General features: G+C 35.1%; 2 protein-coding genes and 1 long non-coding RNA gene across 5 annotated transcripts in view; 1 reads left to right on the top strand and 2 right to left on the bottom strand.

Annotated features, from left to right (window-relative positions):
* The window catches only part of LOC127873622 (histone deacetylase 3-like), a 58,078-nt gene that overhangs the window by 17,326 nt on the left and 13,645 nt on the right, over positions 1–27,107 (bottom strand). Inside the window, exons 4-7 of the mRNA XM_052417505.1 lie at positions 7,629–7,710; positions 6,505–6,561; positions 3,751–3,806; positions 2,231–2,364 (exon numbers count right to left, since the gene is read on the bottom strand). Coding sequence (XP_052273465.1) covers positions 2,231–2,364; positions 3,751–3,806; positions 6,505–6,561; positions 7,629–7,710 — 329 coding nt within the window. The remainder of the gene's footprint in view (positions 1–2,230; positions 2,365–3,750; positions 3,807–6,504; positions 6,562–7,628; positions 7,711–27,107) is intronic.
* On the top strand, positions 9,550–25,187 carry LOC127873621 (hemicentin-1-like). 3 transcript variants are annotated; one of them, XM_052417503.1, is made up of 11 exons: positions 9,550–9,698; positions 10,174–10,232; positions 10,430–10,765; positions 11,209–11,532; positions 11,810–12,115; positions 13,912–14,187; positions 20,475–20,774; positions 21,415–21,546; positions 21,932–21,974; positions 22,577–22,617; positions 23,166–25,187. In XM_052417503.1, the coding sequence occupies exons 2-11, from the start codon at positions 10,175–10,177 to the stop codon at positions 23,351–23,353; spliced, it is 2,004 nt and encodes a 667-aa protein (XP_052273463.1). In that variant the 5' UTR covers positions 9,550–9,698; position 10,174; the 3' UTR covers positions 23,354–25,187. The 3 variants fall into 3 exon arrangements, with proteins under 3 accessions (XP_052273463.1, XP_052273464.1, XP_052273462.1); XM_052417504.1 differs by having other exon boundaries at positions 21,409–21,546; positions 23,178–25,187; XM_052417502.1 differs by having other exon boundaries at positions 21,409–21,546.
* LOC127873628 (uncharacterized) lies at positions 15,850–17,355 on the bottom strand. The gene is made up of 3 exons (XR_008046307.1): positions 16,927–17,355; positions 16,484–16,669; positions 15,850–16,190 (listed from the first exon to the last, which is right to left on the bottom strand). It is a non-coding gene; the product is annotated as an uncharacterized LOC127873628 (long non-coding RNA).

Genomic DNA, 27,107 nt, shown 5'->3' with positions numbered 1-27,107 from the left:
CCATATGTTGTTGTAAACATTCAATGCAGAGTAGTCGCTCTTGGTAAAATTGGGGTTCACAATGGGGAAACTAAACATATCTAAGAATAGTTGCGTTAAACCAATGAACATTATCTATAATTTTCACTCTTATCTATCACTATTTGAAACAGTAAATTATCAGTTTGTATTCTCTGATATTTGTCTATAAACCTCTAAAGCACAAAATAAATGGATGGTGACTTTTGATACATACAGAATGTTACGCTACTAAATTGTTCCAAGAGTTTGTATTCAGTGGAGTGGCTTGTGTGATGACGTATCACACGAGAGGCGGAGCCTAGAGTGAGATGCGAAATAACACAAGCCACGAGACTGAATACAAACTCTTGGAACAATTGACTAGCTTAATATTCCTTTTATTATATACACAACTAACAAAAACAGTTAACAATTGTATTGTTTACTTTAACAAAACTGACAAAGCAATGACTTAAACGGTACGCCATAGTTTATTTAAGACGTGTATGAATACAGTTTATGTAAATTACCGTGTAAACATTTGAACCGGGAAAACACATGATTCCGACACGCTTACCTTAATGACATCGTTAATCCAATGTTTATAACATATAAGTTGACAACTTTGATTCGATGTTAATAACAAAAGCGTTGAAACGAAACGCACTTCCACTTCTATTCTTCCATGTCTCTATCGAAACTTATTTTAAACCACACTATCTTCTTGTATTCCTATCGAAATTTATATCGATGCATGATAAACACACACTCTGAAAAACGTTCTGCATTCGTTCGTTTTAAACAAATAGTTTACTGTTAAAAAGCACCACGTCCGACTGTCCTTAAATTCCAGAGAGTTTAAATAAAACTATTGTATTTCCTCACAGAAATGACCATACACGATGTACTACATATTATATTGCGTAATATGGGGGTTTCCTATTTTTGGTGTGCTTAATGTGCTGTCATTAAATGGATCGAAGAAAGAAGTCCGGCTAGTATGGTTATACGGAATTGGAAACAGCGAGTAGCGTAATACGGGATTTTCTATTTCAACGATTGATACAACCTGTATTTTGTTAAAGCATTAAACAGGTATATAAAAAAATGTGATATCAGACAAGTCTGATATGGCGTAGGAAAAGGTCAGGCATTATACTTTGGAAAAAGGACAGATTTAACAAGGCTATTGTCAAGCAATATGGTTCCCTTCCGGTAAAACTCCACCATTGTCAGATTTTTATATATTTTTTTTTTATTTGTTGCCATAGCAACCAGAATTTTTGACGTCGGAAAAAATTATATGACGTGCATAATCTCCATATTGCCATCTATCCATGTTTTAAGTTTCATGAAAAAAAAAACACTTTTAAAGTTATCGCAGGATCCGGAAAAGTGTGACAGGCTGACTGACTGACTGACGGACACACAGAGCGCAAACCATAACGGGACAATAGGTGTTAATTGATCAGGGGTATAATAACACTAAACAAATATTGGGTCAGCGTCTGCTATGCACTTTTGCACATGTTTCCAAGTCTGAAAGCAAAAGCTATGATACTTTAGGAGTAAAATGGACCAAAACACAAAACTTAACCAAATATTCAATTTTCTTAGTATAAAAGGGGCCATAATTCTATCAAAAAAACAGTCAGAGTTACATAACTTTGCCTACACAGTCCTCTTATGATAGTTAGTAAGTGTTGCAATTATGAAAGCAATAGCTTTGATACTTTAGGAATAAAAAGAACCTAAACACAAAACTTAACCAAATTTTCAATTTTCTAAGTATAAAAAGGGAACATATTCAACATAATTATTACAAAATGCTTGTTACAGTTGTCTGCTCTTGTTTATAGGTTGTGCGACATATTTGTTTTTCATTTAGCGGAATCACAAAACACTTGAATTTCATCGCACAAATAATGAGCGTCTGAACAAAACAGAGAATATCAGGCACACCAATAATACCGACGTTATCCAAATAGAGATAAAGTCTAAAACCTGTAAGAGACCAGATCAGACTACACTTTGTTAAAATGCAAAACAGCTGAAGTCATTTGCGTTTTTTTTCCTAATCGGGAATTTTTTAGCAAATTTCGGGGAAAAAAGTAGACTTTTTGCATTTGGGAATATAATTGGGATATAAAATCAGGCCAAAAAGACCGATCTGTATTGGATACAGCTCCAACAACAAAATCGTTTCTACACAATTCTCTGAACCCCTTACCAGTCCCTGGAAAGAAGTAGTTGCCGTATTTGTGCAGGGAGACCGTCATGACGCGGTCTGTGAGATAAAACGCCTCCTGGACCCCGTCTCCGTGGTGAATGTCAATATCAATGTACAACACTCGTGGGTGGTACCTGGTGATAAAAAGAGGAATGTTCTTTCTATTAAAAGGATTTCTCTTCTTAACAAAAATCCAGTCTTAGCAGAAAGTGTTATCCCTGATTATCCTCTGCATACTGCACAGGCTGCATACTGCACAGGCTAATCTGGGACGCCACTTTGTGAGCATTCATTAAGCAATGTGGATCTCAATGTACAACACTGGCAGATGGTACCTGGTGATGAATGAGGAATTTAAGATCATCATTTTTAGACTGTAACTTTCGTGAAATAAAAACGTATAATAGCAAAAGCTGTAAAAAGTTTCTTACTAATAATATTTCATATATTAGCCGCATTAGTCTTAATACAGGTGCATATAGTATTGTCCTAGATTACCCTGCACAGTCAATGCAGGCTAACAATTAACGCCTTGGCTGGACTTTTGGTATTAATAGACTTCCTTCAAACAAAATATACAATTAAATCAGAATGTGTCCTCCCTGCTTAGCCTATGCAAACCACACCAGGTAATCTGGGATGACACTTATCACACATAGCCCATTTATACAGATTGATGCTCATGTCATCATCATTTACATTGACATTTCTTGGCTTCGGTCTGGAACAGATTCTAGTACACCACTATTATTGTAAACAGATAGAATAGAAACAATATTATGTTTGTGTCTTTGTGTACATAAATTTAACAGACACATCGAAGTCTGCCGTGAAAAAAACTTTCTTCAACTTGTCTGGTAATTTCCAGAACACAAAGACACTTACATAATTTTCAATATGAGTGGCGCTGTGTGAAAAAGAGGTTTAATGCATGTGCGCAAAATTTCGTCCGAGATTAGCCTGTGCAGTCCGCACTGGCTAATCACGGATGACCCTATCTGCCTAAACTAGATTTTTGCTAAGAAAAGACTTTCTTGAAACAAAAAATACCATAAAAGTGGAAAGTATCATCCCTGATTAGCCTGTGCAGTCTGCACACTTAAGGCACATGCATTAAACCCCTTTGTCACAGAGCACGGCATTAATATATACATGCAGCCTCGCAGGTTGATGCAACACCCCCACTCATTAGAAGAGTTCTTAACTGGCTGACTTTAAACAATTGAGCCAAGCTCTGTGAAGGGTGTTTAATGCATGTGCGTAAAGTGTCGTCCCAGATAAGCCTGTGCAGACTAATCAGGAACGACACTTTTTGCTCTTTTGCTATATTTTCTATTTACAGAAAGTCTCTTCTTAACAGAAATCCAGTTTAAGCGGAAAAAGTCGTCTCTGATTAGCCTGTGCAGACTGCACAGGCTAATCAGGGACAACACTTTCTGCACATGCATTAAACCCCCTTTTCACAGAGCTTGGCCCAATTATGGAAACAACATTTTGTTTCTGTTGATTAGTAGACTTACTTGAGCAGCTCCAATATTCCGATGACGATGTCGTTCACATAGCAGAAGCCTGAAGCCTAAAACATAGAACACTATCCAGCTTTTGATTGACATGAAATAAGTTGGGGGCAACTCAGTATGCAGTTAATTGTGCCATGTGTTCAAATGTGTGGATAAAAATAATCATCAAAAGTTCTTAATCTCAAAATTATTATATCCCTTGAGAAAATACAGTTACTCGGAAATAATGAAAAATAATTTTGGCAAACACAGTTTCATTTAAGATAATTGGCAATGCCCAAAACACCATGTTCAGAGATTACTTTATTTACTTAATTACAGAATTCTTCAATTCCAAGCTTGTTATGCATGCATGTGAAAAACCTTCCAAACTGCAAAACTTTGACCTTGACCCTTGTTAGGTCTGAATGTCTGCTGGAGATACCAGGAATTGTTGTATGCAAACACTTACTGGCTTGAGTTCAAAAAGTCCAAAAGTCCAAAAAGCCCTTGATCTGACTTACCCAAATGAAATCGCAAGCTAGGTTTTCGTGTACCGTACATAAACACAAAATTTCAGTGTAATAGCTCCTTCCAAACTGATGTGATAGAGTTTCAATCCGCTTTGGTCATAAATATTGAACCTAAAGTGGTATCTGAACTTCAAACCAGTTTCAAACTTGGCCTATATTTTATTTATTTAATAGCTAATTTAAGATTGAGTCATTTATGTGGCCTCTAGAGTGGAAACAAGGTTGTTCTTAGATTTGACCTGGTGGCCTAATTTTTTATTGATGCACCTTACCCAAATTTTAACTTCATCTAGATATTTTCAAGATACAAATTCTGACCATGTTTTATCAAGTTTAAGTCACAAATGTGGCCTCAAGAGTGGTTACAATTTTTTTTCAAGGTTTGACTTGGTAACATAGTTTTTAAAACTTCATTATCCAGATTTGAACTAGGCCTAGATATTGTGACCAAATTTGAACAAGATTTGACCAGAGAGTGAGCTAAAAGTTGAAGAAACATATCGCATAACAACAGACACTTTACATAGGCTGACAGACACTATACAAAGGCTGACAGACACTATACATAGGCTGACAGACACTATACATAGACTGACAGACACTATGCATAGGCTGACAGACACTATACATAGGCTGGCAGACACTATACATAGGCTGACAGACACTATACATAGGCTGACAGACACTATACATAGGCTGACAGACACTATACATAGACTGACAGACACTATACATAGACTGACAGACACTATACATAGACTGAGACAATATACATAGGCCGACAGACACTATACATAGGCCGACAGACACTATACATAGACTGACAGACACTATACATAGACTGACAGACACGATACATAGACTGACATACACTATACATAGGCTGACAGACACTATACATAGACAGACAGACACAAAACATAGACTGACAGACACAATACATAGGCTGACAGACACTAAACATAAGCTGACAGACACTATACATAGATTGACATACACTATACATAGGCTGACAGACACTATACATAGACTGACAGACACTATACATAGGCTGACAGACACTAAACATAGGCTGACATACACTATAAAAAGGCTGACAGACACTATACATAGACTGACAGACACTATACATAGGCTGACAGACACTATACATAGGCTGACATACACTATACATAGATTAACAGACACTATACATAGGCTGACAGACACTATACATAGGCTGACAGACACTATACATAGGCTGACAGACACTATACATAGACTGACAGACACTATACATAGACTGACAGACACTATACATAGGCTGACAGACACTATGCATGGGCTGACAGACACTATACATAGACTGATAGACACTATACATAGATTGACAGACACTATACATAAAGTGACAGACACTTTACATATGCTGACAAACACTATGCAAAGGCTGACAGGCACTATGCATAAGCTGACAGACACTATACATAGGCCGACAGACACACTACATAGACTTACAGACACTTTACATAGGCTGACAGACACTATACATAGGCTGACAGACACTATACATAGGCTGACAGACACTATACATAGACTGACAGACACTATACATAGGCTGACAGACACTATGCATAGGCTGACAGACACTATACATAGGCTGACAGACACTATGCATAGGCTGACAGACACTATACATAGGCTGACAGACACTATACCTAGGCTGACAGACACTTTACATAGGCTGACAGACACTATGCATAGGCTGACAGACACTCTACATAGGCCGACAGACACTCTACATAGGCTGACAGACACTATACATAGGTTGATCACAAAAGCTCACTTTGAGCGCTTTGTGCTGACATGTAGATTTCTTTTTACATGTCTATACACATGAAACAGGTAATTAAAATGCTAATTTAATATTGTTATCAACAGAGTTACATAATTTGAACCAACTGTTGTTTCTTTAATCCTTAACCCCTAAGATATGCAATTTGATAGTCCTTTAGCAATGCAATTTAAATTAAAGCCATTTCTTAAGAGATTCAAGTCTAGGGCTTCATTTTCAACCATTAAATACTGATAAGCATCAAACAGCATAAAACCAGAACAGCCTGCCAGTAACAAGTAGTCTGTTCATTTTTTATGCTGTTTGCTGTGTGGCAGGCTGTTCTGGTTTTATGCTGGTTGCATATAGCCATTTTCACTTTGCTTCTGAGTGGGAAAGGGTTAGACTTGTCTGTCTGATATCACATACCTCAAACTTCTTGGCGTGATGCAGTCCCCCAGACCAGTTCACTGCTATATCGCAATCCTGAAACACGGAAATGTATCGACTGGTATATTCTTCACAATGTAAATGATGACTGCATTTTGAAAGTGGTTATTTAATTGCAAGGAAATAAATGTTAATTTCAGTTTCATAGCATGTTTACAAGAATTTAGATAAAAGGAACATTATTTGATTACAAAAAGCACCTATTAACATCTTAAATAAACATTACAGCTCTAATCTAAGACAGCCTTGTGTGTAAAATTTATACCATAACTTCAACTTCAAATTTTATTGCATTATATTGATGATTAAAATCAAGATTCTTACATGACAATTGCTGCTTTCTCTTCTAGAAAAGTAAAAGTCCCACTATAATGGCAACATTTTATAAGAAATTTTTTTCTTTGAAAAGCTTCTCAATCAGCCTCGCTTTGGGAAAATGGGGCTTAATGCATGTGCGTAACATGTCTTCCCAGATTAGCTGCCTAAGTCCACACAAGTTTATCAGGGACGACGCTTTCCATCTCAAGTGAAGTTTTCCAAGAAGCAACTACCTTTAAGCAAAGAATTCAATAAAAGCTGCAAGTGTAGTCTCTAATCTGGGCCCACACTAGCTGCAAGTGTAGTCTCTAATCTGGGCCCACACTAGCTGCAAGTGTAGTCTCTAATCTGGGCCCACACTAGCTGCAAGTGTAGTCTCTAATCTGGGCCCACACTAGCTGCAAGTGTAGTCTCTAATCTGGGCCCACACTAGCTGCAAGTGTAGTCTCTAATCTGGGCCCACACTAGCTGCAAGTGTAGTCTCTAATCTGGGCCCACACTAGCTGCAAGTGTAGTCTCTAATCTGGGCCCACACTAGCTGCAAGTGTAGTCTCTAATCTGGGCCCACACTTTATGCACTGGCATTGAAGTGTAGTCTCTAATCTGGGCCCACACTAGCTGCAAGTGTAGTCTCTAATCTGGGCCCACACTAGCTGCAAGTGTAGTCTCTAATCTGGGCCCACACTCTATGCACTGGCATTGAATCATGTTTTTCTCAGAACAAAGGTTCAATTTCTTTTTATGAGTATTTTTGCTAATAAGTTGCTTTTACAGTAGTGACTCACATTGTTGTTTAGCTTCACTGCCCCCTCCAGAGTGGCACCTGTGTACATGGAACAGAACTGGTAGATCCCATCAAATACAGGACTGAAATAAAAGATATTTCAGCTAAATGATTAATCCTCAAACTTTTTGCTGAATTCTGCTTAAAGTGTCCGAGTTGAGCCTAGTTCTGAAAAATCTGGGCTAAATTAATGTGCGTTAAGTGTAACCACAGGTATTGGGCGCGTGGCCAAGTCACTTAAACACTATCAATATGTCATAAAAAAACTTATTTCCTCAAAAAAATAATTGAACAAAATTCTGATATAATATATATAAACAAGGTAGGTATCTCTTGACACAGGAAAATCACCTCCATGAACATTTTTAAGCCATTAAGTGCCTAAATGGCGGTCGATTTTCGTAAACTATGTACCATTTTGTTGGGAAAGGATTCCTTGTGACGAAAAATGACCACGAACGGCTACTTGCCAACATAAACTTCAAGAAAAACTTCTCGAACTCGTAGAAATGCTAGGTCGGCTTCGATCTGACCGAAGGTTCAGTGCTGATTTTTACAAGAATAAAAGTATCGAAATACCCCAGCTACCGAACATAATCCGCATAAGTACAATAAACAAGTTTTTCTTGTAGTTTATGTTGGCAAGTAGCCGTTCATTGTCATTTTTCGTCACGAGGCATCCATTCCCAAGAAAAAGGTACAAAATCGCGTGTATCGGTGCTATACACTGAGCACGTAAAAGAACCAAGGTATCTATTCACAAAGAGCTAGGGTATCGCACCCGGATTCCTTGTATCCCAATACTGTCTCTTCTGCTTGCTGTCTCTTCAGCAAAACCAAAGGACCCCATTGGAAATAAGTGCTTGCACTTTCATGGGTTATCCTTGACCGCAAGGTCAAAATAAATACATTCATACATACGTACATAGTTTACGAAAATCGACCGCCATTTAGGCACTTAATGGCTTAAAAATGTTCATGAAGGTGATTTTCCTGTGTCAAGAGATACCTACCTTTTTTAAATATATTATATCAGATTTGTTTTAATTTTTTTTTGATGAAGTTGTTTTATGACATATTAATAGTATTAAAGTGACTTGGCAACGCGCCCAATTTCTGTGGTGCAAACTGTATAGGCTAACCTCTGGTTACACTCACAGGTATTGGGCGCGTGGCCAAGTCACGTTAACACTATCAATATGTCATAAAACAACTTTTTTCATAAAAAAAAATAATAAAAAAATTCTTAAAAAATTTCGTTCAACTACAACGAAAATTTGCAAATCTGTACCAAAACATGAAAAGGCCCCTTAGATTGATTTTTTAAAATATAAATGTGTAATTTATCTATAATTTATATGCTCATTTTGCAGGTTGCACTTTACAAATGGGATGAATTTGGATGATATACACTTTATTTAAAAGTGAATAAATATTTTTTATCAATTGCATACGAAACTGACATGGAATGAGTTGTATACATTGACTCAAAAACATATTTTTTAGAGTAAAAAAATAATCATTCTGATCAAAGCATGCAAGTATTCTTGAATAATTCATAAAAATTTAAAGATTTTATTAACCCTTTGCATGCTGGGAAATTTGTCGTCTGCTAAAATGTCGTCTGCTGAATTTTTAAAATTAGCATTTTCTTCGATTTTTTTTCAAAGAGTACTATCAGAATAGCAAACAGTTTGGATCCTGATGAGACGCCACGTTCTGTTGCGTCTCATCTGGATCCAAACTGTTTGCAAAGGCCTTTAAAATTCGGTTCCAGCGCTGAAAGGGTTAATTGCCTATGAAACAGACACTATAATATTATAATACTGATGGACAATCAAAGGCCTTTCAGGTATCCATACCAGTTGAATAGTTTTCAAGGAAGTGTATGCAGCTCAATCATTTTTGCATAGGCTTTTAAGGAAGAATTTATTGCTGCAAATTTTTTGCAAATGAATATTATGTCATATTAAGAGAGGCCATCAGGACAGAAACAGTGATAGGTAAATGTTGAAGAAAACACCAATCGGAAAATACACTATTTGGAAAAAAGAGTTCTATGACTTTCGAAGTATGTACAAATATAAAAGAAGAACCGTGATGTAATTTTTTACTTTAATACTGAATAATTTTTTATAATGAATATTTTTTATTTCTTTAAAATTTTTAATTATTGACATTGGAATAAATTTTGACAGGGCATTAGATATGTAATCGCTGCTCAACTATTTCGATGGGGATGCACAATTGACTATCAGTATATTAAATTTTATTGACAAAACCGTTTTCTACAGCAAATTTGGAAACTTAAATGCGCACATACTAACATAATATTATACCTACTATACCTGATGTCTGGAGGTAAGCAAAAGATTATTATCTAACCAACATTAAAAAACTGAATAAAAAGTTTTTAAAACAAGGTAAAAGCTTTGCAAAAGGGTCACTTAAAAGGTACAAAATAAAATTACAATTACTTAAGTATTAATAATTTGACCGTTTTACAATTGTATTTAAACATGATCATTTTTTTCGTAATTTTACAGAATGACATATTTTCTGTGGTTTGGGACTGTATCAACAGTGATCCTGTGCAAGCAAGCTGGTAAGAGAACATGAGAATGAATTTTAAACGGTGTTGATATTTACTAGGTTGATTCCGACTTATTTAATTTAGTTTCTTATTAAGTTTATTAATTTAAATCCATTGAAATCTGAGTTTCAATTAATATGAAAATATTCATATTCTCATACAGAATACAATGTTTTGATTCCCTATATAGTTTTGACATCTGTTTCAAGTGGAAGCCACATTATGCAATCTTACTTTATCGACCACCGCAATTTATGCGCCGCTCGGAACCAGAGTTACCCTAACATGCAGAGTGTGTGACGTTTCTAACACAACAGAGCTCAGGTATAGAAAAGATGGACATCAAATCGCAGCATACATGTATCTGTCGGGAAATGAATCTGTGACAGACAAAGGAGCCTTTAGTTTAGACGTGCAGACGGAAACTAATAATGTCACGATGCTGACGTTAACAATCAAGAGCTTCACTACCACTGCTGAAGGAAACTATACATGCGATCGAACAAACCCTGAACAATCTTCTTCATTGGTCATTGCGTACACAGGTTGGTTTAAAAAGTTGCATATGTGAATAATTTCTACATAAAAGTAAATAGGTGTACATTTTATGCTAATCTGTAAACATGAGTGATGGTAAATTGAATCAACATACAGACTGACTACCAGGCATATTGTTCATGTTTTTTTATACTGTTTATATGCATTAAGCCCCATTTTCCCAGAAAGCAGCAAAAATATCTTTGTAACATGATCCGGTTTGGATGAGACTTTTATGGTATTTTTCGTTAAAATTAGCAAAAATCCAATTTAGGTGTAAAGTGTTGTCCCTGATTAGCCTGTGCAGATAAAGTGTTGTCCCTGATAAGCCTGTGCAGACTGCACAGGCTAATATGGGACGACACTTGACGCACATGCATTATGCCCAGTTTTGTCAGAATGCGTCTCAAATAATTCATAGAAAAACCTTGCTAAAGGTAACTTCCAACAGTTCCAGTAACCATGGTGACCTTGACACCTGCCCAACAAATAGTCTCTGTCCTCGAAAACAAAGAACTCAGCAACATACAATGTTCAACAACTCAGGGCAAGCCTGTTCCAACAATCACCTGGTACCTTGATAAGGGAACCCCATCGGATTACTCAGACGATCAGGATATCACTGATAAAAGCACCTATACTATTTCTGATAACCGAACTAGCAGCGTTCTTACGTTTACGCCAACTGCGTTAGATCAGGACAAGCGTATTTACTGCAATACCTCAAACGGTTATGGACCTGTTTCTTCGGACAAACTCAAACTGAACATTTTGGGTATGTTTAAAAACCCAGAAAATGATAACATTTTTGTTCTAAGGAAGTCTGCATCTTTCAAGAATTTAATTATTATCATTCTCAAAAAGCTACTTTAGCCCAGCAAATTGAAATTTTCAGAACATAACAAATATTCAATAATCCTGCTGCATATGCATGCATTTACCTTACAAGTAAATAGAAGTAAACATTGCAAATATTCAAAGTGCTTCAAAATTTTGTAACAAATAAAAAAATCTTGTTATATTCATTCATTTTTCTCATTATTTTCCATCAGTTCCCCCAGAAAAGCCAAAACTGCAATTTCGTACATGCTCTCAAGAGCTTCGCCCCCTAGATGGAATACTCAAGGTCACCCAAGGCACCAACGTCTACGTGACGTGCACTGCTACCAGCAATCCTTTGCCCGCTATCACCTGGAAGCCTAACCCTCAGGGCGCAAGCTCAACTTTGTTGGTATCAAACGTGTCTCCACTACAGAGCGGAAAGTATGAATGCATGGCAGAAAACATCATGGACACAAATACAAATACAGGGGTAATTATTGGACGGAATTCGTCAAGCTTCCAGTTGGAAGTTCTAGGTAAATGTATGATAACTTCATTCACATACATGCAGGGATCATATTTTCCCGCAACATCAATCGGTCCGGATATAAATGGGGAAAAAAGTATCCGAAAATTTATGTCCGAAATCATGACAAATTACCTTAAAATATATACCATTGATTTTGCCATTCATGAAGGTGGTATAATAAATGTACACGTGAAATTCCCTAAGCCTTTTTTTTAAAAACGGAACGAGTTTTCTCAACTGGTTTTATCATTTGCTATTTCATTGTTGTTTCGTGTGCTGTTTTATCCGACTTTTTCATGAGTCTATAACGATGTTTTAAATTGTTGTCGACTCGATAATAGCTTACAAACATGCACTGAACCAAACAAATGTCTGTGCGTAGGTTGGCTATACTGACAATAACACACCAATTAATTAAGAAATAATTTGTGTACATTATAGTTTGTTGTCAAATAACCCACGGCCGATAGTTAAGATGCGTATGGATTTAATCACGAGAGCGAAACATTTGAAACCACGCATCTAATTTTCCGGTCGTGAGTTATTCAACAACAGAGTATAAAGTACACGAATTATTACGATTCTAGCACGGTTTTACTAAAGATTTATACAACGTATATTATTTTCTTGTGTACTATTTTATGTGAAGTAATAACTTTCGGCTGTTCTGTCGATCAGATCCGCGACTTTCATTCATAATTATATAACCGGATTATTACGCTGGTGGAAAATCTATCGGCATGTTTTGTATAGTTACAGTGCGTGCTTTCAGACGCGTCTTTGCGGATGCGTCTTTAATCCGCTGTTCACAAGTTTTTTATTTTTGGTCTGACATGCAAAAAAACTGGTTCTGACCGGTTAAGAGACTGCAGCTAATGGTTTATCACACCTAATCGAGATAAGAATGTCATTAGGGTGTGTTAGCATGTACACTGTGTAATCGATTTCATGACATGGGAATTTTAGCAAACAGAATCGGACCAACTGTTTGGGATTTTCAATCGGTCTTTCATGACCCCAATCGGTCTAGGACCAACAAAACCGAAAAAAATATGATCCCTGCATACATGTATATATAAAAAAATATTTTTATTAAAGTAAATCATAATACAAATAAAACTAGTCTTAAATCCCATTAACTTTATTTTTAATATAAAACGTTTTACTTTCAACCACAAAAAGCTTATTGCTATGACATTTGATAACTGTTCGTGGAATCTAACTAACAAATTTAAAAAGTTTTAATAAACCCCTCAAATAATTGTAATGAAGTAACTTATTATTGTTTTTAGGAAACATGAACAATTTGTTTAGGATTATAATTCAGCCTCGATCTGTGAAAAGGAAGTTTAACGCATGTACGTAAAGTGTCATCCCAGATTAGCCGGTGCAGTCTGTACAGGCTTATCAGGGATGACACTTTCTGCCTAAACTAGTCTTTAGATAAGAAGAGACTTTATGGAACTGAAAGATATCATAAAAACAGAAAGTTTTTTCACTTGTTTTGTGCCCTACTGAAAAAAAACAGGTAAATGGTAAATTTATTTTTGATATTTTAAAAGTTAAATGAATTTATTTCTCAAATGTTAACAAAACTTATTTTGACATCGTTTTCAATGTGCAAAAACAAAGCTGAATATTATGATTATAATAAAAGAAGACTTAAACAATTGGAAAAGTGAAAACAACTTGTGAAGTTTTCCTGTTAAAAAATATGTTAAAAAGAATGGAAAGGAAAAATTATTTGCCTAAATAATTGTTAAATAATTTTGTATAACTGTAAAACTGCATAACTCTTTCCAGTTCCCCCACAAATGTGTGAAAGTAGAAACCACACTGCAGTACAGAACCAAAGCATCTTCCTGCCATGTCTATGCCAGGAGAACAAGACCTTCACAACATATTCCTGGTCTAAATCTGGCTCCAACCTTACCAGCTCCTATCCAACACTGCACATTTTCAAAGCAAATAGTTTGCACGCAGGGTCATACAAATGCGTTGTTTCGTACACGTTAGAACCAACATATTGCCAGCAAGAAATACGCCATGTTGAGACTTTATTTAACGTCCGTGTTATCAGTAAGCTTCTGCAGTTAGCATTGTTTATGTTACTATACCTGATATTATAAAGGGGTTAACAATATCATTGATCTTTTTCATAAAATCCTATTCCATGTTTGCAACTTTTATGATCACCAAACATATTGACTGTTATTAAAGTGATATTATGGGCATTTTCCACTGTTAAATTGAGCTGAAAAGAATTTACAAGTCAAAAGAGTTAGTTAAAATGTGGTTACTGACCAATTATCTACAACTCATCTTGCTACCAATTGTTTATAAAAATATATTTTATATTTGATATCTTACATGACCCACCCAGTCCTGTAAGGCGAAATGATCCTTAAAACAAAATTGTGTTTTAATGTGTCGTATGTACGAATCTGCACTTAAACTAAATTTAGGTTCACATCGTACATGCATGACCAGTTGTCAAACGAAAGTACGGTTGATATTCAAATGCATTATATTTCTCTTTCCGGGATATTGTTTTAGTATGTTGATGCTGCATTAACAAATATAAGTGTATATGAAGTGAAAACATCAACAATAAACAACGGTTGCGATAGACACATATAAACTGTTAGATGCCCATAATATCACTTTAAGCAGGAACATAAATGAGCCTTTGTCTGGAAAAAAATGGGCCTAATGCATGTGCTTAAAGTGTGGCACTGTGCGGACTGCACATGCTAATCTGACACTTTACATATGAGTTGCATTGTGAGACAACTGGGCATAACCCTTCTCAAAAAAGTGTGTGAAATGTACGTTTTACATACGTTTTGCGTGCGTTAAACGTGGCGGTATTGGCACTGCGTTTCTTGTGCGCTTTTTCTTACCGAGTGAGTTTTTAACAAAAACAAACAAACAAGAAAATGTGCGCTTTTTGTGGATAAATGTGCGCTTTATGTGCGTTAAACGTGTGCTTTTTATAAGTGTGTTCAATGTGCGCTTTTATGTGCGTTAAATGTGCGTTAAACGTGCGTTTTTTATATAAGTGCGTTTTTGACTACCATTTATGTGTGTAAAATGTGCGCTTTTAAGTGCGTTAAATGTGCGCTTTTTGTGAGTTAAATGTGCGCTTTTTTTATTTAAAAAGCGCACATTTAACTCACAAAAAGCGCAGTTATAACCCACATAAAAGCGCACATGTGTGTTAAAGTGCGCTTTTATGTGCGTTAAATGTGCGTTAAACGTGCGCTTTTTATAAGTGCGTTTTTGACTGCCATTTATGTGTGTAAAATGTGCGCTTTTAAGTGCGTTAAATGTGCGCTTTTTGTGAGTTAAATGTGCGCTTTTTTATTTAAAAAGCGCACATTTAACTCACGAAAAGCGCAATTATAACCCACATAAAAGCGCACATGTGTGTTAAATGTGCGCTTTTATGTGCGTTAAATGTGCGCTTTTTAAATAAAAATGTGCACATTTAACTCACAAAAAGCGCACATTTAACGCACGTTAAGCGCAGTTATAACCCACACAAAACGCACAATTTACGCACAATGGCAGCAAAAAACGCACTCACAAAAAGCACACATGTGCGTTAAAGGTGCATCTTTTGCCTTAACAGTTGATTCAATTATATGCTGTTAAAAGTTTTTTTTAATTCAGATATGCAATAAAAACCAATAATTATATAAACATATATATTTGTGTATTTTAATAATTACAAGATAATTCAATTTTATACTTTAATGTACACCAACATTTTTTAACATACATGAGTAATTAAATATCAATGGCAATTTGATGAAATAAATATAAACATAATTTGATTATAAATAAACAAAAAATAATAGCATACTATAATAACATGTACAGTATATACACACGAACAGCTATATACATAAGAAAGATGCATATCAATCAAGGCCTTTCAGCATTTCTTTGAGGCAGCGGAGTGCAGCTCTCATCTTTCTCTCCAAGTCTGCCACCAGCCGGTCAAACTTCTTTGCAACTATTATACTGTCATGGCCTTTGCGCGATGCGTCTCGTGCATGATCTCATTTGATCAGGTCCTGAAAGATATTTTATAATGTAAGTGTTGAATATTGCTGTTATGGTAATCTTGTTGCTATAAAAATTATAAATTTAAATCAAAACTAGTTTGTTTGCTTGTTGTTTTTGGTTGTTTATTTTGCAATTTTAAACCCCTGATCACATGTGACTTAACGCTTTTCATAAATAAATACGTTTGATAGAAAATACTGTTTGAAAATGTACCAAGATATGTGGTCTCATTTTGCTGTGTGGACTGGTCGGAAGTGTGACACCTTTAAAATGCAATAACCAGTACCCTGTATAGTTTTACCTCTAAACAAATCCAGCTTTTCTTGGTCAAGGAGAGGGCGCGGTTTTCCCACTCCTGTTCTCCTCATGTCGGTCAGCTTGTGCAGGGTAAAACCTGGTATTCAAGTCCATACATCAGGTAGTCTCTCTTTTGCTCCCTTTTTTGGCAGGCGATGCGATGATGCACATTCTTTCCATGGGGTTTAACCTTTAAATTTAAAAGTTCTCATTTAATATGGGGGAAAAATCTGTTCATTAATGACCAAAAATAGGTATAAATAACTTTAAGATGACAATAACCATACAATACAGCCATAATAATTCAAATGGTGTTGTTTTTCTTTAAAATTGCATTACATTTACTCATCCATTGACATTTCCCAGTGACAATACATAAATATGATAATGATCATAATTAATTCAATAAACTAAATAAAAAAGGTATGCAGAATTGAAAATACGAACCTGTTACAACAGACTGTTCTTCAGTATTCCAAAAATACAGGCAGTTGTTGAACTAGACCATATCACTTTATATGTCTTTAACCACCCACTTTTAATCTCCTTTATTGTTGATTTACACATTGTAGTAAATACACATTTTTTTCATCACACAATACTTCATGCTGAAAGTATTTCAAGACATTTTACACTAGAATAATAAGTCTTAATTCTAGCTTAAAGTCAGTTGCTGATGCTGCTTGTTTTCAAAAAATAACTTCCTATCTGTGGTTCTCAAATAGATGGTGCCTGAACAAATCAAAAGTATATCAACACCCCTTAGTTAGGCTTAGATGGAGGACTGATAGGGACTGGCTATTCTCTTATCTGATACCATGCTGTGTCTAAGCCAAAAATTGCATAATTTGAGAAATACTGATAAGGCAGTCATTTCAACACAAAAATATTTATTGAATAATACACAGCACCCTTAACACATTATATTTAATTGTAAATATTTAAATATAACATGCTGAATGGTTTTAGCAAAAAATATTAATAGTATAAATATTATTTTAATTGCCTTTTAAAATGTATGTTTATGGTCAATGTGGTAGACATTAATTGTATTAGGGTATAAATATCAGTATAAGAAAGTTCAAATACTTATTTATGTTGAGGAAATATAATTGATACTATCAAGCCCACATAATACTTTTGACACTTTCAATATTTTTAATTAGTTACACACAGTCTGATTTAGGTGGAAATTTTTCGGCGTAAGCTGCATAAGCCAGCTTTTCACCCTGACTTGACCTTTGTAAGTGTCCAATAAAATTCAAATAAAATTTCCCGCGGCTAGGTACGAATGAATACACTTCATTTATTCCATTGGCTGATTTGAGTATACCACCAGAACATTGGAAACATATCCGCGTCTTTGTAACACTGTTTTACTGTATGAAACAATTTTATCTCTAATGAAAAGGCTTAATAGATAGAACAGTTTTACACTCAATTCTCGACATCAATACAGTTTGTGCGTACACCTTTTATTTTCAGAGTATTACCAACGCAAAAGCGTTTATACTTAAAAGGCTATGTTCTCATATTTAGTACTTACTTCCATATTCCTGTCAACATGTTAACATGTAAAAGTATAAAGAGCAGTGGAAGCGAGGCCTCACTTTAAAGAATTGCATTTCAACCCGCGAGGTTTCGGGTCAAGTCGCGGACATTCAGAGTTTATATACAGGTCATCACCGGAGTTCGCGGTCAGTAAAATAATCGTTATATAATAAAGACGCTATCCGTGAACTAGGTGACCTGGAATTTTCTTTAGACCAGAAATATGTTAAAAGAAGATATTCAGCAATATAATTATGGTATGTCAATAATAGATTCTTAATGTGTTTTCAACAATACAATGATAAATATTATTTTTAATAAATTTAACAATAATTATTCCACCATATTGCCTAATGTACTAAAGTGATATTATGAGCATGTAACAGTTTATAGGTGTCTATCGCAACCGTTGATTATTTTTGATGTTTCTACTTCATATACACTTATAGTAATTAATGCAGCATCAACATACTAAAACAATATACCAGAAAGAGAAAAATAATGCATTTGAATATTAACCGTACTTTCGTTTGACAACTGATCATGCGTTTACGAGTTGAACCTAAATTTAGTTTTAGTGCAGATTTGTTCATACGACACAAAGACACAATATTGTTTTACGGATCATTTCGGCTTACAGGACTGGGTGGGTCACGTAAGAATATCGAATATAAAATATATTTTTATAAACAACTGGTAGCAAGGTGAGTTGCAGATAATTGATCAGTAACCACATTTTAACTAACTATTTTGACCTGTTAATTCTTTTCAGCTCAATTCAACAGTGCAAAATGCCCATAATATCACTTTAAGCATGAGCACGATGATTCTCGATACTGTTAATAATCGAATCAAATAGCAATGCCCGACAGACCACTAAAACAGGTTTGTTCTCGTGTGGCCGGTTGACTCATATGTTTAAATTTCACTTCCATTCTTCTTTTGGTTTTCTGTTTTGTATCTATAGGTTTATGACCAGCAATATGTTATAATGTAAAATAAGCCGCGAAAACTCCCCGTAACATCCCGTACTGCGTGTGATGCAGCTAAGAACTGCACAGAAAAAGACATTCGCTATCCTTGATCTCATTCATTAAACTATTTACGCCGTATATCTTTTTTAAAGATATTTCTTGTTAGAAATGTTTGAGATTAAAACGTAAGCAATAGGTATGCATTGAAATTGTATGATAAAGTATGTAAACATTAAACAGGTTAATATGGACAACCAGTAATTATTCAAACTGCCCCTTATATTATTACAGGTTACTGAGATATATGTCTATGTTTAATCATTTGATATAAATAAATTGTTAGAGCCTGCAACAATTTTGTTTCTTGTTCAATTTCTGTACAACATTTGCTAAACGGTTGTTAAAGACGCACTTTTTAAGAAGTGTGTTAAACATGTGTCTTTTTAGATACATCCTTTTAAAACAGATCATATGATAAAAACGCACTTATGAAATAAAAGACTAACTTATGCTTAAAAAAGACGCACATCAAAATAGAAAAACGCACTTTTGTGAGAAAAAACCCACATCTGTAAACCTTAAAACACACTTCTTAGATAAAAGACGCACTTCCTAAATAAAAGATGCACTTCTTAGATAAAAAACACACATTTTGCTCACATCTACACTCAAAAGCGCACTTACAGATGAAGAAAACACACAAAAAACGCACTTCCTAAATAAAAGACGCACTTCTTAGATAAAAAACACACATTTTGCTCACATCTACACTCAAAAGCGCACTTACAGATGAAGAAAACACACAAAAAACGCACTTTTTTGCTAAAATAACGCACTTGAAAAGTAAAAACGCACAAAAAGCGCACTTAAATGCACGTTTGAACACTGAAAACGCACATATTAACAAAAAACACACAATTAACACACTTTTAAGTGCGCTAAATGTGTGTTTTGGTAAAAAGTGTGTTTTTATTTGACAAGGGAATGCATGTGCATAAAGTGTCGTCCCAGATTAGCCTGTGCAGTCTGCACAGGCTAATCAGGGACTACACTTTCCGCCTAAACTAGATTTTTGATAAGAAGAAACTTTCCTGAAACTGAAAATATCATAAACGCGAAAAAGTGTAGTCCCTGATTAGCCTGTGCAGACTGCACAGGCTAATCTGGGACAACACTTTACGCATATGCATTAAACCCCATTTTCACAGAGCATGGCTCATATATTCATTATGCCAAGTTTCCCAAAACGTGGCTCAAATAAATGGTAGCCCATATGCCCCGACCTCTATTTTGTATAATTGGTAAAAATGATTAAGTTTATAACAATGTTCTACGTTAGCGTTACCGATCGCCGATCAAAAAAATGAAATTGGCAATGGAAAAAATGGACCCTCTCTTGTTTTGATTTTGCTCATTTACTATCCACAATTTACAATTTCTATACTTGTAAAAAAGTCTTCTCTTTTACAGGGCCTCCAAGTATTCCAAGACAAGTTCGAATCGTTAACAACTCAATAACTGGGACATCCGTCACGATTGTATGGGAACTGGTACTCGAAGACCAGGGAATCTCTAAGACCATGATTCTGTGGTCAAAGCAGATCATCAACCAATGGAATACGGTTGCTGTATTGCCAAGCCTTACGCATTTCACAATACAGGGTCTTGAAAGTGGTACCACGTACAACGTAAAGATTTTCGCCTCAAACGAAGCTGGAGATTCCAACGAGACTGACATTGTTCAAATTACCACCATAGCTTTGCCAAATGGTAAATAAAAACATTTGTGTTACATATGGGCCGTGCTCTGTGAAAAAGGGGTGTAATGCATGTGCCTAAAATGCCGTCCAAAATAAGCCTGTGCAGTCCCCACAGGCTAATCAGGGACAATACTTTCTGCTTTAATGATATTTTTCATTTCAAGAAAGTCTCTTCTTTGCAAAAATCAAGTTAAGGCGGAAAGTGTTGTCCTGGATTAGCTTGTGCAGACTGTACAAATGCATTAAACCCCCTTTTCACAGAGCAAGGCTCATATATAATTGGATGCACAGATTGCCCAAAGCTCCTTCTATTTTACCTCTTCTTACAGCAATAACAAACATGGCTTAGTGTGTACTATAAACACAATCCTTTTCAAAACAGATATATATAAGATATATAAGAGCCAACACAATAAGCAGTTTTTTTTTATCAGTTCATTCATCAGGAAAATGATGATCAATAATACATTTCCATTTTGAATAGTCTAAAGTAAAATACACAATGTTTAGTTTGGTGCTAGGCATTATACCCAGCACTGCGTAGATCTGCATTGCTTGCCCAGAAAAAGCATTTGTTACCCGATGGTACAAGTGATAGAAAATTGTAAAAAAAAAAAATGTTCAAAAACATAAAATTTGAGTAGTTTCAGATGGAAAGATGGTGGGCATGGATGTTATACTTGGCAGCAGCATTGGTAGTGCAATAATACTCATCATCATATCAATTGTGTTGACGCTGGCAGTTGTCAGATGTAAGAGCAAAGGAAATCCACAGCCAAAAGGTTTGTTGTTATTGTGTCGCATTTTGAGAAAACTGGGCATAATGCATGTGCGTAAAGTGGCGTCCCAGATAAGCCTGTGCAGTTCACACAGGCTTATCAGGGATGATACTTTCCGCTTTTATGACTTTTTTCGTTTAAATGCAAAAATCCAATTTAGGCGTTAAGTGTCGTCCCTGATTAGCCTGTGCGGACACAGCATTATGCCCAGTTTTCTCAGAACACGACTCAAAAAATCAATATTTGCTAATAACAAATTCCCAATTTATGATAAATTGTTGCTAGAAATCCTCAATTTCACTGGTAAAGGAAATATTTTCAAAAAGGTGATAAGAAAAAGCTATGCAGTGTGATAACATATTCTTTAATTATTCCGCAATCATTTCAGAACAACAACGACCCTTCAGTAATACATATGATGAATTGGCTGCGTAAGTATGTAATTATTTAGACACAAAATTACTCCACCAATGTTAATGGTCTTTTCGTGTTGAAAATGAATAAAATCAACTGTATATTTAATATTATAATATAATATATATATATATATATATATATTATCTTATTTTGCTGTTTCTTTATTTCATAATGCAAAAAAAAAGACATACGCTAATAATGCACATTTTAAAATTTAATTTTAAAAACATTATAAAAAATATACCAGAGAAAATCTCTTGCTTCTATTAAATTTCACTGACAAATAGTGAAGTTGTCACGCACATTGTGGTGGTCATGTTAATACACAGTAACATATTAACACTTTTCCCTATAAGAATTAAAGTAAAATTGCTTTTGCAACCAGCATAAAACCAGAAAAGCCTGCGAGTAACTCGCAGTCTGTTCAGGTTTTTTGCTGTTTGCTACTCATCAGTATCTTAGGGTTGCATATGAACCCTTTAAAACTTGAATTTAGTCAAAAAGATGTTTTATCAAATTTACCTTTCTAAGGGACTACGCATGCATCAAAATACGTATCTAAGTGGTAAAGGGTTAATCCATAGCAACATGTCATTCTAATCAATTACAACTTTAGACCATCAACAAACCTGGAGCAGTATGAAGACTTCGGTACCGGTAAGTTAAACTTTTAAGCCTCACTCTTTGAAAAGGGGTCTTAATGTTTGTGCTTAAAGTGCCATCCCAGATTAGCATGTGCAGTTTTCACTGTTATACCCGACTTATGAAGTGCACATACACAAAATGTCACATTTTTTTAACCATTTTTATACCCCCGATGTATGAGCGGGTTGACCTATGACCGAGTTTTTACGGTACATACTATAGTATCTTATTATTATACAAGATAAAGCAAAACTAACAAGAAAACATGCTAGCAGACATGTGGTATATTAATGCCATTTAACTGTGTACATGTACCTTACAGAAGCAATGTGAAAATGGCTATGTGCAAACAGCATAAAACCAGAACAGACTGCGAGCAACTTGCAGTCTGTTCAGTTTTATGTTGTAGACGTCTCATCGGTATCTAAGGGTTGGAAATGAAGCCTTTAACACTTGAATCTAGTAAGAAAGGTCTTTAATTAAATTTAACTTTCTAAGGGACTACAAATATGTCAAAATACGTATCTAACAAGGTAAAGGGTTAACTGTGCGCCTTTCAGAAAAGACTACAGATCAGCTAAAAACAATGGAAACACCATTTCGTACAAAGGCTAGCATCACTATGTGCAAGTCTGCACAAGAGAAAACAACATCAACTCCTGATTACAAACAGAGAACGATTCGGCCTTTACCACTGCCCACCTCTGAACTTGAGGATGATTACATCAACATGCTGCCAGGAATCTAAACAATCTTAGATCTGTGACCCAGCTAGGAAAATTTGAGGGCAAGTGCCACTTTGTCCAAATGGCTTTTAAGTGCAAGATGTCATATTATCTTTGTGACATAAGGTCAATATAGTGTGTGTTATGTATATTTCATATTACCGTAATTACTCTACGTTTTCGGACTCTATGTTTTCGGACACCCCTTTTTTTAGCAAAAATAATAATTTTACGTGACTCTTAATTTTCGGACACACCAGTTTTCGTCCATAATTAATGTCTCTTATTTTCGGACAGTATATTTTACAGCGCTATTTTACCAAATTTCGGTCCTGTTTTCGATATCTAATGGCGATTTGATCATGGGGTTTTACTACCAGATTAATATTGTAAAACACTTCAGGTGCATGCCTGAGCATTGTGTACACACCGGTCTTACTGACCTGTGTACTAACGCGAAAGGAATTGTGGGTAGCACTTCTTTTACGAGTGAAAAGTGAAAGCGAAAGTAGGTCAGGTAATCTTGCTTCGGATAATCGCTATCAGTCTTAAAAGAGATTCAAAATCACATTTAAACATAACTAAATAACATTTCTTTAAACAACATTCAGTTTTAAACACACAATAACAACGATTTTTATTTCATTCTTAACATTTTCATTCCTACGCAGAACTACTTAGGCGGAAGCATAATTCCCCAAACCAGAGGAATGTGATGCGTCTTTGTATAGAGGTGAAATAATGCAGTGACGTCACCATCTATGTATAGAATGCATGCCTGAGGGCAACGGACCATAACATGACAATTACCAGGGGTAATGCCAATTAACAGTTCAGTTATCTACCGCAATGGTACTACCCATTCCCAGTAAAATAACTGTGGCAAATACTAAACGCTTCAAAGTGTGATTCACCTTATTGCATGTTTTACGAACAATGGAAGGTGTTAGACTACAACTATCGGATATACACAAACAAAGAATTCATAGTTTGCTATCTTTTATTGCGTTAATTAAAGGTTCATACTAGCGAGTATCGGTACATCGCATGCTCATCTTTGAACTTGTTGGTCAAAGTAAAACCTTGTAGTAATTTTCTGTCAAATAAATTAAGCATTTAAAATGCAGTGCAAACATATATAACTGTAATTTATACTATACGGCATGGTATTTTACAAGCGCGCACTATTACCGGTAGTCGTTGATACAACTGACGCTATTTTCGGACACTTCAGTTTTTGACTCTAAGTTTTCGAACACCTGTGTTTTGTGAATATTTTTCGTATCTAAGTTTTCGGACAAGAAAAAAAAATAATTATTTCTAAGTGTCCGAAAACATAGAGTAATTTCGGTACATGTATTTTCATTTAAAACATTGTTTTGTTGATTGGTGGTACAACTAGTTTCCATGTAATTTTGTTTATAAGTTATAAAATCTTCAAATAAAATGCCCTGTATAATGATGTGATCAGATAAAAAAAAGGACAAGGTTGAGGTCCAAGGGGTCAGGGTGGCACCTTGGGTAGGAAGGCTAGGTGCTGCGGCCCTCTGTTAAGGCCTAGCTGTAGCACTGTAAGATAAGTATGGCGTTGATCATCACTGTTTTGCTAGTGTTTCCAAAGGACATGATCATCTACATTGGCATTAGAAATTTCTCCGAAATGTTAAAAAGTTACTACCTTTGAGAACATTGACTTTTTTAGCTGTTTTTATTTTTAAATACTGCAGCTTTTGGTTTGTGAAATCTGAGCGATTAAACATGAAAGAAGGAAAAATTAAACATTATAAATATTGTAAGATAGCTCTATTACAATTGTTTATTATGTTTAACTGCATTATAAAATTCATTTTAAAGTTGTGCATTGATTTCTTCTTACAATTGTGTGTATGCATTTTTCTTCCTGTAATTTTTTGTTATTAACCTGTTTAATGAAATGGCAAGAGTAACCGAATGTACAATGTAGATGGTTTTCTGTAAAACTTAGTAAGGTTGCCTGGCAGTTTTGATGTGTTATGCTGTTTTTTTTTGTTTTTTGTTTGGATCTTTTTTTACTTATAATGTTGGGAAACATAACCAGCTGATAATTTCATAAACATGAATCATGGTTACATAATAACATAGTACAGTAAAAAAAAATCAAATCAAATCTTTTCGAAAGCATGATTTTAGTTGTTTACTTTTAATGTTCTACTTTTCTGCTTGAGAACATAGTCAATGTAGCTAGTAAAATCTTCAATAATATAACACAGTAGACATAAAGCACTTCATTCCTTTTTGCAACATAACATGTTATGACTGACTTTGTCAGGGTTTCATACTGCCATTTTCAATACATTTATTTACCCCCCAAAAAATGTGGAACATTTTACCTTAATTCGATTGGACATAAATTACTGTATTTTTTTCTGACCATTAATAATGAAAGTTAAAGTCCATGAACAGTCTGCAAACAGAGAGATAATTTTTCATGTATAATCTGTATTTTATTGGACTGTTGAGGAAATTAATGATGTATGACATTTCTTATTTATTTTATGAGGAAAATTTGGCCAATTTTTTATTTTTATTTTAGACGGACTATTACGGAACAATTTTACTTTTTGACATTGCCAAACAGCCAAATTTCTGCAGTTACATTTTGAGCAAAAAAACACTGATGATTATCTCTATTTTAATTTCAATTAATTTTATTGTGTATTTCATTATTTTAAAGAAAGATTAGATTACCAATCATTCTTTTGATATATTATGGTGCAAATTTTCCAAACATTATAATAATGGTATTTTTGTACATATTATTTTAAACACAAAATGCTTATGTAATACAACGAGAGATGTGTTCGTCAGAAACACAATGCCCCCTTCTGCGCTGCTTTGAAATAAAATTTCTATTTATCATTTGGCAGGTAAAGAAATCATCTCCGTTTAAAGCTTATTACTTCCCTTGGATTTTGTCCAATCCAATTATATCATTTACACAAGAGGGCCAAGATGGCCCTAGTTTGCTCACCTGAGAGGAGTCGGTTCATTCAATCTTTACCAAACGTCCAACTTGACCAAGATATTGTTCAGACAAACATCCTGGTCAAGTTTCATCATTATTGAACCAAAACTCTGGCATATGGAGTGTTTTTGTTTTTGTAAGATTTGACCTGGTGACCTATATTTTGAGTTGACCCCCCTTACCAAACATTAAACTTTGCTTACCAAAACAAATATAATGACCAAGATTCTTAAAATCTGAAACAAAATTGTGACCTCTAGAGTTTTTACAAGGGTTTTGTATTATATAATGAAAATTTGGACAATCTAAGGGCAATAATTATGGCATTAATTATGTGATAGACATGAAACCAATGTTTTCAGTAAGTTTCATGATGATTGGGCAAAAAATGTGACTTCTAGAGTGTTCACAAGCTTTTTTTACTATATAAATATAAGAAAACTGCCCCCCCCCCCCCCCGGCAGCCATGTTATTCAACTGACTGGAACCATTTTCGAACTCAACTCTCATATCAAGGAAACAAATGTTCTGACTAAATTTCATGAAAATTGGGCCAAAAATGTGACTTCTAGAGTGTTCACATGTTTTCACTATATACATATAGAGAAAAATGCCCTGCCCACTGGCGGCCATGTTTTTTCACCGATCTGGACCATTTTCGAACCAGTCCGAGATATAAATAAAACCAATGTTTTGACCAACTTTCATGATGATTGGGCAAAAATTGTGACTTCTAGAGTGTTTACAAGGTTTCTCTAAAGCCTAATAAGGAA

Source organism: Dreissena polymorpha, chromosome 3 (genome assembly GCF_020536995.1).
Source record: "Dreissena polymorpha isolate Duluth1 chromosome 3, UMN_Dpol_1.0, whole genome shotgun sequence".
In the NCBI taxonomy this organism is placed as follows: domain Eukaryota; kingdom Metazoa; phylum Mollusca; class Bivalvia; order Myida; family Dreissenidae; genus Dreissena; species Dreissena polymorpha.
Note: the sequence above shows the minus strand (reverse complement) of the source record. Positions and strands in the feature narration are given on the sequence as shown.

Bases quoted from the DNA above. Each gene is read 5' to 3' on its own strand.
- LOC127873621 (XM_052417502.1), top strand. From the start codon at position 10,175: ATGACATATTTTCTGTGGTTTGGGACTGTATCAACAGTGATCCTGTGC. The intron at 12,116-13,911 runs GTAAATGTATGA...AACTCTTTCCAG, and splicing joins CTTCCAGTTGGAAGTTCTAG to TTCCCCCACAAATGTGTGAA. The intron at 20,775-21,408 runs GTAAATAAAAAC...AAATTTGAGTAG, and splicing joins CACCATAGCTTTGCCAAATG to TTTCAGATGGAAAGATGGTG.